This window comes from Cynara cardunculus (assembly GCF_001531365.2).
Source record: "Cynara cardunculus var. scolymus isolate 2C chromosome LG 1, CcrdV1, whole genome shotgun sequence".
Classification (NCBI taxonomy): domain Eukaryota; kingdom Viridiplantae; phylum Streptophyta; class Magnoliopsida; order Asterales; family Asteraceae; genus Cynara; species Cynara cardunculus.
The window spans coordinates 13477547-13490806 of record NC_037528.1 but is presented as its reverse complement, the minus strand read 5'-3'; the positions used below and the strand labels follow the sequence as shown (position 1 = coordinate 13490806).

The following is a 13260-nucleotide window of genomic DNA, read 5'->3' as shown; positions in this document are numbered from 1 at the left end:
TTTATAAACAATTAATAATTGGAGGTAAGTTATAAACTTAAACAAAGGTACATGTGCGATTAATTTTTTGATATAAAGATGTTCTTACTCGAGAATTAAATGTTACATATACAAAGAACGGTTCATCCTTCGATGATCAGAAAAACTTCTAAATAGAGACGAACAATGTAGATTCAGTATGCAGCGCTGCGTAATACATGCAGATTCTTTTTATACCATTTTATAAACATTATATATATATATATATATATAGGTTGGTTATTATACAACCCTTGACATTTGTGCAACTTATACAACCCAATCTCAACCGTCCATTTCATTTGATGAATATGTGATTTCATAGAAATTTTGATTATTTCCAAATATAAAGTATTAATCATAATTAATGAACTATATTCATATTCCATAAATATTCAAATCATAATAAATGAACTCCCACCATTTCTATAAATATCTCAATTAATTGGGTTGCAAAGGTTGTACAAATGCACAAGGTTGTAAAAGAAATATACCTTATATATATATTTTAAATTGTTAATATTATATATATATATATATATATATATATTAAACAAGAACACTACCATTTTATAAACATGTTTCCTTTTTCTCTCTCTCTCTATATAGAGAGAGGGGTGTTCAAACAAAAACACTACCATCTTATAAACACGTGAGAACATATGGAACAATCAACCATCGCATGTGATACTATATGGAGACGAAATAGTGTGCAAGTGATTTGGCGTGCATGCAACCTAGGTCGTGACCAATGTCGCTCATGTCCATCGTGTGTGCATCGCTAGCTAGTTTATTACACATGTTAATTGTTTTCGTGCCGTTCTCGTTTGAACCTATATGCACATAACTTCAAACAGAACAAAGTTCAAATAAGAAAACACAAAAACATCTATATCATGTATGATTTTACTTCGAGCTCAAATGTGATATATACAAGTGTTTTTACATTTTCTTAATTTGACATAATTTTTGTTTGAACCGGAACTCTTATATATATATATATATGTATATATATATATATGTATATATATATATATATATCTATGTATATGTGGGAGCAATAAATACGAGACTTCATATATAAAATTGTATTAAAATATTAGGTTTGAATTTGTTATTTATAAATACCCTTCCACTTGCATATTCCTACAGTACTGTGCTATTCATAAAACCCTAATTCTTTTAACTACCATATTCTCTCAGCCTAATCCACTGTATCTTTGTGTTTGCACTACAACCCAAACATCAAATGGAGATGATGCCTATGATGATGGAGCTGGACGAGCTTCCTGAATCATTTCCTCTTCCTTTCCAAGATCTTTCTGATTCACCCCTCGTGGAATTTTCCAGCGAAAGCTCCACCAGCAACCACCCTACACTACCACTGCCACCTGTGATCTACCGCCACCCAGTACCCCCTGTTATTAATATGCCATCACCACAAATCAGGACGTTACACGACTTCCCACGAGGGGGCTGGTTTCAGCAGAAGCCAGACACGGTGGAGGCGATGAGGGAGATGATATTCCGGATGGCAGCGTTGCAGCCGGTACAGATAGACCCGGAGTCCGTTAAACCACCAAAACGACGGAACGTGAAGATATCCAAGGACCCACAGAGCGTGGCGGCGAGGCACCGGAGAGAGAGGATCAGCGAGAGGATCAGGATACTGCAGAGATTAGTTCCCGGAGGTACTAAGATGGACACTGCGTCCATGTTGGATGAGGCTGCTCATTACATGAAATTCTTGAAAAAGCAAGTGCAATCATTAGAACAAGCTGCAGCAGCCGGTGGTGGCGGTGGCGATTTGCCAACAAAAACACCACCACCACCGGGAGTCAATGCTGTTGGGTGCCGCACCACCGGCACTAACCACCATGCTATTAGTAATAATTTGATTAGAGCTTGTGGAACTGATCAAGCTTCTCCTATGATAGGTTCTATGGAGTTGCTTAGGTGATTAGTGGGGGGTAAGGTAGGGAAAGAGGGATCGAGCTAGAGAATATTGGATTGTAGTTTAGGTATTTGGGATTATGTTGTAAACAACCTCTAGTAATTATATTTGTATTGGAATTTGAATGAATTAAATATGCAGGGTGCACCAATTAATACAAGTTAACCGTATTATATGTACATAACTACGATAATTTGTGAGTTCTATTTATAATTATTTTCATAAATGAATGCAAATATACGTCTGAAAACTCAAATCAAAATCGAGAGATATATAAATCACAAATACAACCGCAAATAATATGTAAGTTTCAGCTACAATATCTGTGTCATGAGTTGTATATACGGTTAATAGTTAAGCACAATTACACTAAAAGAATGTGTGTGTATATATATATATATATATATAACCTCAAAATAACGATAGTTTTGGATTCAAACGAAAACGTGTTGCTCTTTCTCGAGATCTTCTTAAATAAAAGAATAGTATATAAATTAACATGGACAAATTGATATTGTTTAAAATAAAGTCTTGTTAATTAAGACATTATGTTTAAAAGTTGTTGATCACAGGAAATCAACTTAACCGTAACTAGTTGACGATAACAAATCAAGTGATAATTATGATGGCAGATAGATTTGCATGCATTAAGTAGCATTAGCAGGTGTACTAGAGTTAGGGGCCGTTTACTAAACGTTTACTCAGTAAGTACTTACCAGGTAATTTTTCTCATCGGATAAACTTGACAATGACCAAGAATCTTACCCGGTAAGAGCGATGATAAAAATGGAGAGTCTTATCCGGTAAGTGAGGGTGACGATTCTTACCCGGGTAAGCGCTTACTTGGTAAATTGTTTTATAGAATAAGTTTTGATATTCTACAATCTTACCCAATAAAAATAAATTATAGCATATAACTTAGTGTATAATATATAAGATATGAAATTAATGTGGAATTATTTTAGGGTAAACATAGAGATGAGTATCTTATAATTAATTTTCTGTTTTTGGGGGTAGTGAGGTGGGGTGAGGTAGGGCTTCCCTTTAACTTAAAGCTTGGTGGAAGAATGACATTGGTTATGCTTGTCTGTGCCAAATATTAATTCTTATATTCTTTTACTATTCTTTACAATATATATATATATATATATATATATATATATTATGATTATATTATTATTATTATTATATAGTACAACAACGAATTTAATTGTTAAGGTTCGTGACTAAAAGCAGTACTATATTATTAAAATAGAAGTTATTCCAAAATTAGAAAGAGTAAGTGACTAACCCCTCTATTTATAGTACATTTGCATCCTTTCGGTTAACCATATGGATAAATGGTGATGAAGTTTGGATGAAAATGGGAGATTCTCCTCAGAAAACTGAATATTTTAGTTGAAGACAAATGTGATGCAATCTAACTCAAAATCCCGATGGAACAATCTCGTACGAATTAAGATTAATATATTTTTGTGACAAAATGGTAGGCTCTTCGTTCGTGTTGCTTTGGACAGCAGGGGCATGGATTTGGACACTATCTCCTAGATGTGGAGAAGCGTCAGAGACGATCGACCACTACTTGATGACTTGTACACTTGTAAAATAGATTTGAAAAGGGTTCCGTCAATGGTGGAGAATCAACATTGATTTAAATTAGGAGACTTGATATTTGAACTTTTGTGTTTATCAAGGGGGCGATATCTCCTGATCTTGGCTAAAACAAATTTTGCAAGCCTTCATTTAGGCCACTTGCTTCCTAATTTGGAGTCATCGTAGTAACATAATCTTCAAAAAAGACATTCGTTCTACTGAACTTCAATTTGCTGAGATTCAAGTTAGGGTTTTCGAATGGGCATCAAGACGTCTTAAAAAAGGATCCATTTTGTAGGGAATGCGGATTGAAAATCCAATTCTAATTTCTCCCAACAAGATGAATGATTTGTAGTCTTCATGACAATTAACAACAATGTGCTTGTTTTTTTAGTGTAGGGTGGCCATCCTTTTAATTGGGTTGTTCGAGAACTAAAGTTACTTCTTTTAATTCTATTTTTTTCGAGGGTTTTTTTCCTTCTTTTTTGTTATGTTTCATTCTCCCTATTGCATCCCGTAATTCCTTCTTCTTGTATCTTGTTCTACCCTTTGATTTTATTTTTAATTTACGTTGATTTTCAAAAAAAAAATTGATTTCAAGCATATTAGAAATTTATTTTAAGCATTTTCTTCTAAACAAATGGCTTCTTTATTCAATAAATATATAAAGCTAATAAATGAAATTGAAAATGGTTCATAAATAATTAATAAGTTGGGTTTATTTATTTATTTTACATGAAATACCAATAGTTTATAAAACAAAAACGACGTAGCACACGCACTAAAATTTTAATTTATTTGTATTTGAAATAAATATTATGTGATATATATATATATATATGTTATGATAACATAAACAAATTTCTTATATTGATGCATGTGAAGCAATCTGAGTAATAAAAATCTCTAGAAATATCAAAGATATTACATACCGGATATATAATTATGTTACGTAATGATTGTTATTTTTGGAGGTAAAGAAATGATTGAAAGGTTGGCCAAGTGACATAAACAATATATATAGGAATGCATGCATATACAAAATTCTTCATATATAAAATGGATGTGTCATAGATCAGACAAATCTTTTTATCATTTCGTATAACAAATCAAAACCGTTAGAATTTAGGTTTACATCATCGGATATACAAACTTGTGGGGTGAACATTTCAAATTCTTGAATTTCACATTCAGATATTTAAAATAGTGATATATATAACATGATATTTTAACTTCTGATCGATCCAAATCTGAAAAACCAATATTGTACATGTAATCTGTTTTTTAATAATATATAAGTATGAGATTTCACGTCAAATAATATACAGGTAAAATGATCGTTATATGATAAGTAAGTGATAAATATTAATCAAATACCAAGTGGCTAATTAATAAGCCACATATACAAAATATATAAACATACTACGAATTTATAAAACTGTTTATATATATATAATTTTTTAAGTAATTTATTAAAGTGGTTGCGATCATGAAGAAAATATTATACTAATTAATGCTTTCTCATAAAAATTGTTGTCCTTTTCATTACAATTACTACATAGACACCAAACATTAAATTGGTCGAAGTTATTTTATTTGTCTCAATTAAATATGCTTTAAATATAAAATATAAAATATAAAATATAAAATAAAATTAATTAGTTCTTTTTATGTATTTATTGTGATCAGGTATTCGGTTATAAGGTTCGGAGTTATTTTTGAAAAGTATCGATTGATTCTGTGATTTCTACGTGAAAGATTAGTGTTATTCATCTCTTTGTCATTAAGGTGGGTTTTTTACAAACTTTTCTTATTTGGAAATTTGAAATCTGAACCGTAGGATTCCTTATGTGGGTTGATATAATATTGTTTTATTATGCTATAATCAGCATAAATATGAGTTTTATTATGTAATTATATCATTGTTGGAATAAGGGTGACATATCAAGAAAATGTGTATTTTGGTTATAAGGGGGCATATCAAGGAGTGGTGTTTATTGGGATAATGGTGACATATCAAGGATAAGTGTATATCAAGATAAGGGTGACAAAATCATGAGTTATAAAATCTGGGTTTTTGATCAATATTCATAATTACCGCATCCTTATGATGCGATGAAATGCAGTTATCGCACTAGCATGATGCGATGAGTGAGCAAGAATGCGACAAGTTGACTTATCGCACCTATATGATGCGACAAGTTGAGTTTATCGTATCAGTATGATGCGATGATGTTCTCGCTCCAGTGCGTTGAAAGGAGATGAGGTTGTCTCACTATATGATGCGAGAAAATTATACATTCATCTATGTGATCGATAAGTTTACTCAAAATGTGTTTAAGAGGTAATGTGATTGTTTGGATACAATATATGAGGTTTGTTATATCAAAATGATTATAATAATTATTATTATAAAGATGAGTTTATAAATGTGAATTGGTGATTATTCACTCAGGTCTAATCCTCATTTTGTATTTCAAAAATGTGTATTACAGGTCAGGCACAACTAAAGATTAAAGGGAATGAGAAATTGTGAAGTGTTATAATATGTTTGCATGAGGTATTGGGCTAACATATTCTTTTTTTGTAACTGAATACTTGTTAGGTATTCATGTGTTGTATCGAGATTTTGTAATATAGCTTTTGTAAAGAGATTGAGACCAAATGTGTAAATTATATTTCTTGATATATGAAAATATATGGTTACAATGCAAATGTGATCTTGATGTATTGCATTTATGAAATCAAATGTTAGAGTAAGTTATACCGGTGGTCCTTGTGGTTTGCTTAAATGTTAGATTTGATCCCTAAACTAAATTATATACATTGATGGTCCCTACAAGTTCCTAAAGTTATATAACAAATCTAAAATATTTTTAATGATGAACTTTTATAAAAAAGAATATGCGAATCACACTTAATTTTAGAGTGAATTATACTTTTTGTCCCTATAGTTTATTCAAAAACCGATTTGTTCTTCCTAATGGTTGCTAACTTACTGTGTTAACAAATATGATATGGAATATGTTGAAAATTTTACTTAATTCTAACATTATATTATATAATTAAAACAAATCACTAATATATTTTATCATATTAAAATAAACAATAACAAAAACAAATAATTTTCTTATTATTTGTGTTTAATGGACATCGCATTCCATATCATATTTGTTATATTATTATGAGTTTATCACATCTCATCATAATACGACCCTCGCATATTAGAAAAATCTAATGAATTTTCTAAAATTATCAATTTGTGTAATCAAATATGAATTTTATGAAATTTATCATATTAATTGAAAATTTATTACGGTTACATATAATATGAATAAAAAAAGTTTTTTAACCATAATTGTTTTTAATTTATAAAAATTAATAAATTATAATAAATAATTTTGTTAAAGTTTTATTATTTATTTAAATAAAGAAATATAACTTATAACAACAACAATACAAAAATAATCAATATGACTAATAATAATTCATAATAATCTATAAGAGTAGAGGATATAATTGGAAGAAAGTGAAAAAAAAAAATTCTATGTGGTTTATTAAGACACGGTTTCAAGTAACGCTCAAAAAACTAGTTACTGATATTCAAAAATGACTTTTTTTAATAAGATCAAAAAATAAATTGATTTATGGTAATAAAAAATTAGTTAAATAATGATCAATAGTTAAGTATTGTTATATGACGGATTTACGTAAACTAACGATCACTAATCAAACGTATGATCCAAAAGAGAGAGAGTAGTATGTTCAATTAAATTGAAAAGCCATTTGGGCCCAAATTTTATACATTATTTAGTAGTGATGGCTAAAAACCGGTTCCAATTCAAGTCGGGCCGGTCCTTACTCCCGGACCTCAACATATCCGGTGTAACTGGTCCCGGTTGAAAAAGGTGAGTTCAGTCAAGCTTTATTATAACCGGTTATGGGCTGCCGCTCCCTGTCATCAAAAAATAATATATTTTTTAATTTTTTTAATGATATATATTTTTAATATATTATAAAATTCATAATTGGTTCACTTAAATACACTTTAAAAATGCGTTTTACTATAATTAAAATTACATTGTCTTATAAAATATTGCGAGAAACCGAGAATTTGAACCTTTTTTTTTGCTCTTTTTGCGAATCGAGAACTTGGTATGTAAACCCCTCAACCAAGACACTTATATATAGTGTTTAGAAGGCAAAAAATACAAAAAAGGACAAAAAAACGGTGATAAACGGCTAGTTTTTTGGAAAATTACTACTACATTTTTTTTATTTAAAAAGTACATTTTTGAAAAATTAGCAGGGCCGGGCCAGGCCGATCCATAACCGGTACCTGTCCCACGCAACACCCCAAATCCATAACCGGTCCCAAATTTCAATCCTATAATCGGTCCTTATTGATCCCAGGCTGAGCCGGGTCGGTTTGGCCATCACTATTCAAAGAGTTGTTTATGTGTTTTTTTAATTAAGTCTTGTATGAATTAAGTTATTTGTCTGAATAAATTTATATGTCTAAACTCTTAAGGACAGGAGTTTAAGGGGGCATTTGGTTCGCAAGATTCTGATGGAATCTAAAGGAATTGAAATTATCAATTCCGTTAACCAAATTTCTTTCAGACGTTTGCTTTACCTATGGAATGGAATTAAATTCCACACATTTCATCATTAGTGGGTTTGGTTATTCAATCACAATCACAATTGAAATGATTCAATTCACAATTGAAATGATTCAATTCCATTTCATCCAATTTTCTATAAAAAAAAAATTATCTCCGTCTTCTCTACTTGATTTACCCAGTGCCATATGATCTCCATCTAAACCACCGTCGACCACCACCAATCTAAACTACCGTTCTAAACCATCGCCGACCACCACCATTATAAAAGGGGTATTTTGCTATTTATCGTTTATTCATCCTAATTCAAAAGTTACTTTCTACCAACAAAAGTGGCAGATTCCAAATCATTAACCAGATTCCATTCCAATTCATTCCAATCAAAAGCACGATCAAATCCCATTACAATTCCTGCAAAGTCAAGTTCGTTTGACAGATTCTATTTCAATAGAAAACATTTTGCAAACCGAACTCCCCGTAATGTGTTTGAGGGAGACAGAAAGTGTTGGATCATTTATGAGATATTTTTTGTATTAATTTTTTGGAGGTTGCTTAAAAGAACAAGTGAGGGGTACAAACTTATACCATATAACTATTTTGGTTTAATGACTTAATGATTAAGCCGTAAAGAAAACACTCATATATGGCTGAACAAATTAGCCGTCAAGACCATTAACTTGCAAGGAAATAGTCCCTGCATATCGTTTAAAGCAAATAACAAAAACCATTCCTAGACTATTGGTTACGAGACAATTTTAGTGCCTTAACTACAAAATGCTTATATAGTTGGTACCTTAACTTTCTAATATGCCACTACTCGCGAACTCACCAATCTCGCACCTCTTCTAGACGTTCCACATTTCTAACTTCTTTTAGAAAAAGTTTCTCTGCTCCTTGGGATTTACTCGGTTCCTTTGGTTATATATATATATATATATATATATATATATATATATATATATATATATATATATATTTGTTGTTGTTAGGTGGAATTCAATTTGGATGTTTCTTTTCAGCAATGGCTTATGTAGTAAATGTAGATTCACACAAAAACATTACATGTACCTTCTTTCCGTCTACATATTTACTCAACATCTGCCATTCAACTAAATTACTACTAATTAACCCAAAACTATTGCATCAACATTCTTCAAACTCCATTTGCATCATCAACCACAAACTCTACCATGCCTTCTCACTCATCTCTTCACTGCACACAAAATCAATACATATATTTCATAAACATCAAATCTACACTCTCAAAGTGGGAGGTGCGGGGTAAAACTCCCAAAAAAAATGAAAAACTGAGCAACACCCTAGTATTCATTCATTCATTTGGATGATACATACATGTACATATTTCATGCACATATGCATGTTATGCACAACCGGACAAATTGCTTATAATTTACTTATATGCACATGTGCATACTGTCCAGATGAACCATTACCAGAGTATTCCTCGGTTTTTCATTTTTTTTTTCCTTTGAACCTGAACCTACTATCAAAACAGTTTTCTACTTGAAAAATGTTTGCAAATAACTTCTCTTTTTTTGTTGACAACAACTTTAAAAGAAAACATGCCATGAATACATCAAAAACCAAATAAAGAGAACCAAGAAACAAGAATTCACCTGAATCAAGTTAAAGGATCAGGAGTGATCGGGACGAAAGCAGGAGATAAGAGAAATGTTTGCATATCGCTGCAAGGGCATGACTTTGCGGGAAGTCCCGGGAGCTTCACTCCTTGCCATCGTTTTTCTCATTTCTTGGGCTTTCATTTGCGCGAGTCTAAGCTTCTTCATGATTCTGTCCATCGATGCTGATTTCTTCTTTTCCAGTTTCATCTGTTAACGAAGTGATAGATATTTAAACCCAACTCAACCAAAACAAATCTCATCAAAACATTAAAACTGTTACAGAAGCGTTAGGAATATCGAAAAAAAAGACATTAGATTAAGATATGGTTAATTATCATGGCAAACACACCTCAAGTTTTCGAATTGATGCCTCTGCTTTTGCAGTCTGCAGGTTCTCCCAAGCAACGATCCTTGCTTCCTCTTTCTGGAGCCTGCAAAGGCATTGCAAGAGGAAAATCCATTATTCATGTAATTTTAGATATATGCACATATATAGATTCAAAACTCAGGTTCCCGCTTTCCCTTTTTATCGGTATCAAAAACGAACATCACCAAGTGAAACAATTCACTTTTACTTTCCAAGATGGCTTCCAGGAGTGACATTGTGATAAGACCAGAGGCTGCTCAAGACTCCCTCTCTCTCAATTATAATCTCGACAACTAGCTTTTCAAACAACAGCTAACTTATCAGCTAATTTGCTAACCATAGTTGAAATGTAGTACATGTTAGAGACATACTTTGACAATTCGGTTGCTCCTTCTGTGGGATTCCATGTCAAATCCAGGTTCTTGATCTCCGTTGGCCTATTCTTTTCTGTTCTCCTCGGGTGTCTTTTTGTTTGCTTTGTGATGGTGATTCCTTTGTCTACCTCGACATCCCTGACTTCCACTCTAGCAGAATGGTGGCTGCGAGGCTCCACTGATGACGGTATTGGTGGAGGAGAGGTGGACGGTGGCGGCCTTCTGTTTGGAGATGACCCTCGGCTGTCCACAGGGCTCATCTGGGTAGCCATATCTCGCCTTGAAATCACACGGGTAACACTGTTTTCATCAATCTTTTCATCTGCACATCAATTTATAACACATTCAACCAAAAATCCTATAAAAATACACCTACAAACTATTATAAGAACCACTAAAATCAAATAAACATAACTTGTAATCAAGAATCTAATCAAGAAACGATATCCACCAACAAGAAGTACGATATCAGAATGCATTCTATGAAATTATACCTTGAGAATCAGGATATGAAGACAAATTTGCAGATGGAGTGACTGTATAATCGGTGTGAGCATGGTGAAAAGATAACCCATTGGGCACCAAAACACCAGTTGAAAATGGCGAACCTGCAAGAAAACCGTTGGTTTCAAGAAACGGGAAAGCCGGTGAATGGTTCGAAAAATATGGAGTGTCCCCCAATGGTCCACTTTTTGATTTGGGTCGTCGTTGGGACGGTGGAGCTAGAGTCTTGCAAAACCCAGAACCAGAAACTGGACTCGTAATCCACCTTTCGGCATCATCCCATTTTGAAGGCAATGTTCTTCCATTCATCAATACATTCGAACTGGCACGCCGCCGGTTACTATTGCTCGGCAACGGTACCCTTTCCGAGCACCAACCCTTTTGAAAACCTCCTCCGCCACCGCCGCTGCAGCCATGGTTATCCTTGTAATCAGGAGTACCTGGGCTTGTGTATGCACCGGAATTACGAAACGAAGTTGAATCCTTATTCATGGATCTGAATTCTGGTGAATAACACACCCGCATTGCACTAAATCTGATTCTAATGAATTAGGGTTTGGAGATACAAATCAAGATTCAAATCTGCACCTTAAAATCGACCAGGGGTTAGATAAGAATTGTACTTATTACACCCACAAGAATTCACCAAACAAAACACTATAATCGATAAACCTGAATGCAACATCATGGGACATCTTACAAGTACGAAGGAGAAAGCTACAACAAATTGCAATTTGTAAAACCTTATTCCTTGTGGACCAGTGAAAGAGATACTTCCAAGTTCAGTACGAAATCAAAGAAACAAAAGATAATTTTCAAGAATTCGAGAAAGAAAGAAAGAAAAGGGTTTACCGAATCAATCAAGGAGATGAAGATGGAAATGGAGATGGAGATGGAGATGGAGATGAAGAAGATGACGATATTATTGGTTGATTGTAGTGTATCTGAATGGTCAGGTCTTGTCCCAGATGAAGCTAAAATTAGATTGTTACAGGGGTATGGTATTGGAGCCAAAAGCTGTCTGTTATCGATGGCAGAAATCCATGTGGTTCTGTCCCCATCGTTTTCCGACCTTCTTCCTTACTTCCAATTTCACAAAATCTATTCCATTCTTCCTACAAAAACCACAAATATGTTATTTGATTCATAATACATCAACATTTATTTAGTTTATATGTGGGGTTTCTCTTACATTTGATATCGTGGGTCATCCTAGGGGACATAATTAAAGATACTGTTGGTTTGATTTGAAGTACTGCTTTATATAAATTTGATAAAACCAACCACTTAGGTTTACAACCAAATGTTTACTTGAAATACAGAACCATTTTCTAACCAAACTGATTTATGAAATGTTTACTTGAAATACAAAATGATCGAGATATAACTGCTCTTGTTGATTTGCTGTAAGGTTGTTGTGATTACCAGTTGGATGACCGATTGTTTAGGTTGTAAAAATAATATTATATCATAATACAATATATCATTTGTTATGTGTAAAACAATCCACCATTCAATTTGTTTTATGTAATAATACAACGATTATGCATTTTGGAGATATATTTGATATGCCCAACAAACTATTAAAGACATGTCATTGAGCAAATGGTATGAATGTGGATATCTTGAATGCGACTTATTAGTCTTTCTTGAAAGGACAAAAAAATTTATTGTATGTCTAGAGAGAAAAATATATATCTTACTGTTATAATTCACATTTTGTTTATATTATTATTATAATTTTTTTACTGTAATCCGGTTCATAACTTATTATCCAGTAGTTGAGTTTCGTAATCCAATTCAACCTGTTTATTTTGCGATGTTTACTACATTTCTATTATGTATTAGGAGATTGTTTACTTGCTGTCAACAGTATTTTATCATGTAAGAGATTGTGTTTACCCTTCCTATGACCGACTCCAACCTCTAACTGAGTAAGAGATGTTGTAACGTACATTTGATTATAAAGAAGGGTTTTGGATCTGCGTAGTTTTTTGATAGGTGAAAAAAAAGGGGAAATAAGTGGGAAAAAAACCATGTCAAACATAGATATAAAATTTTAGGTCAATATATGAGGACAATAATTTTATAATTTTATAATATTATTATTTTTTGAATTAATACTAGAACTACCTTTTTATTGTATATACTATCAAGATTTAGAGACTGTTTGGTTCAAGTAAGA

At 32.5% G+C, this 13260-nt stretch overlaps 2 protein-coding genes across 4 annotated transcripts; one reads left to right on the top strand and one right to left on the bottom strand.

Moving 5' to 3' along the window:
• Positions 1-1267: 1267 nt before the first annotated feature.
• Positions 1268-1978, top strand: LOC112513550 (transcription factor HEC2-like). Its single transcript, XM_025119885.1, has one exon. It carries the CDS (start codon positions 1268-1270, stop codon positions 1976-1978), a length of 711 nt encoding a protein of 236 aa, XP_024975653.1.
• Positions 1979-9218: 7240 nt separating this feature from the next.
• On the bottom strand, positions 9219-11990 carry LOC112526445. Of its 3 annotated transcripts, none has more exons than XM_025136730.1 (6): positions 11928-11990; positions 11066-11657; positions 10569-10893; positions 10180-10261; positions 9825-10037; positions 9219-9400 (listed from the first exon to the last, which is right to left on the bottom strand). In XM_025136730.1, the coding sequence occupies exons 2-5, from the start codon at positions 11598-11600 to the stop codon at positions 9843-9845; spliced, it is 1137 nt and encodes a 378-aa protein (XP_024992498.1). In that variant the 5' UTR covers positions 11601-11657; positions 11928-11990; the 3' UTR covers positions 9219-9400; positions 9825-9842. The 3 variants fall into 3 exon arrangements, with proteins under 3 accessions (XP_024992498.1, XP_024992506.1, XP_024992510.1); XM_025136738.1 differs by having other exon boundaries at positions 11066-11663; positions 11928-11968; XM_025136742.1 differs by lacking the exon at positions 11928-11990 and having other exon boundaries at positions 11066-11707.
• Between the last annotated feature and the right edge of the window lie 1270 nt (positions 11991-13260).

Bases quoted from the DNA above. Each gene is read 5' to 3' on its own strand.
- LOC112513550 (XM_025119885.1), top strand. From the start codon at position 1,268: ATGGAGATGATGCCTATGATGATGGAGCTGGACGAGCTTCCTGAATCA.
- LOC112526445 (XM_025136730.1), bottom strand. From the start codon at position 11,600: ATGCGGGTGTGTTATTCACCAGAATTCAGATCCATGAATAAGGATTCA. The intron at 10,262-10,568 runs GTATGTCTCTAA...ATGCCTTTGCAG, and splicing joins GGAGCAACCGAATTGTCAAA to GCTCCAGAAAGAGGAAGCAA. The intron at 10,038-10,179 runs GTGTGTTTGCCA...CTTCGTTAACAG, and splicing joins CATCAATTCGAAAACTTGAG to ATGAAACTGGAAAAGAAGAA.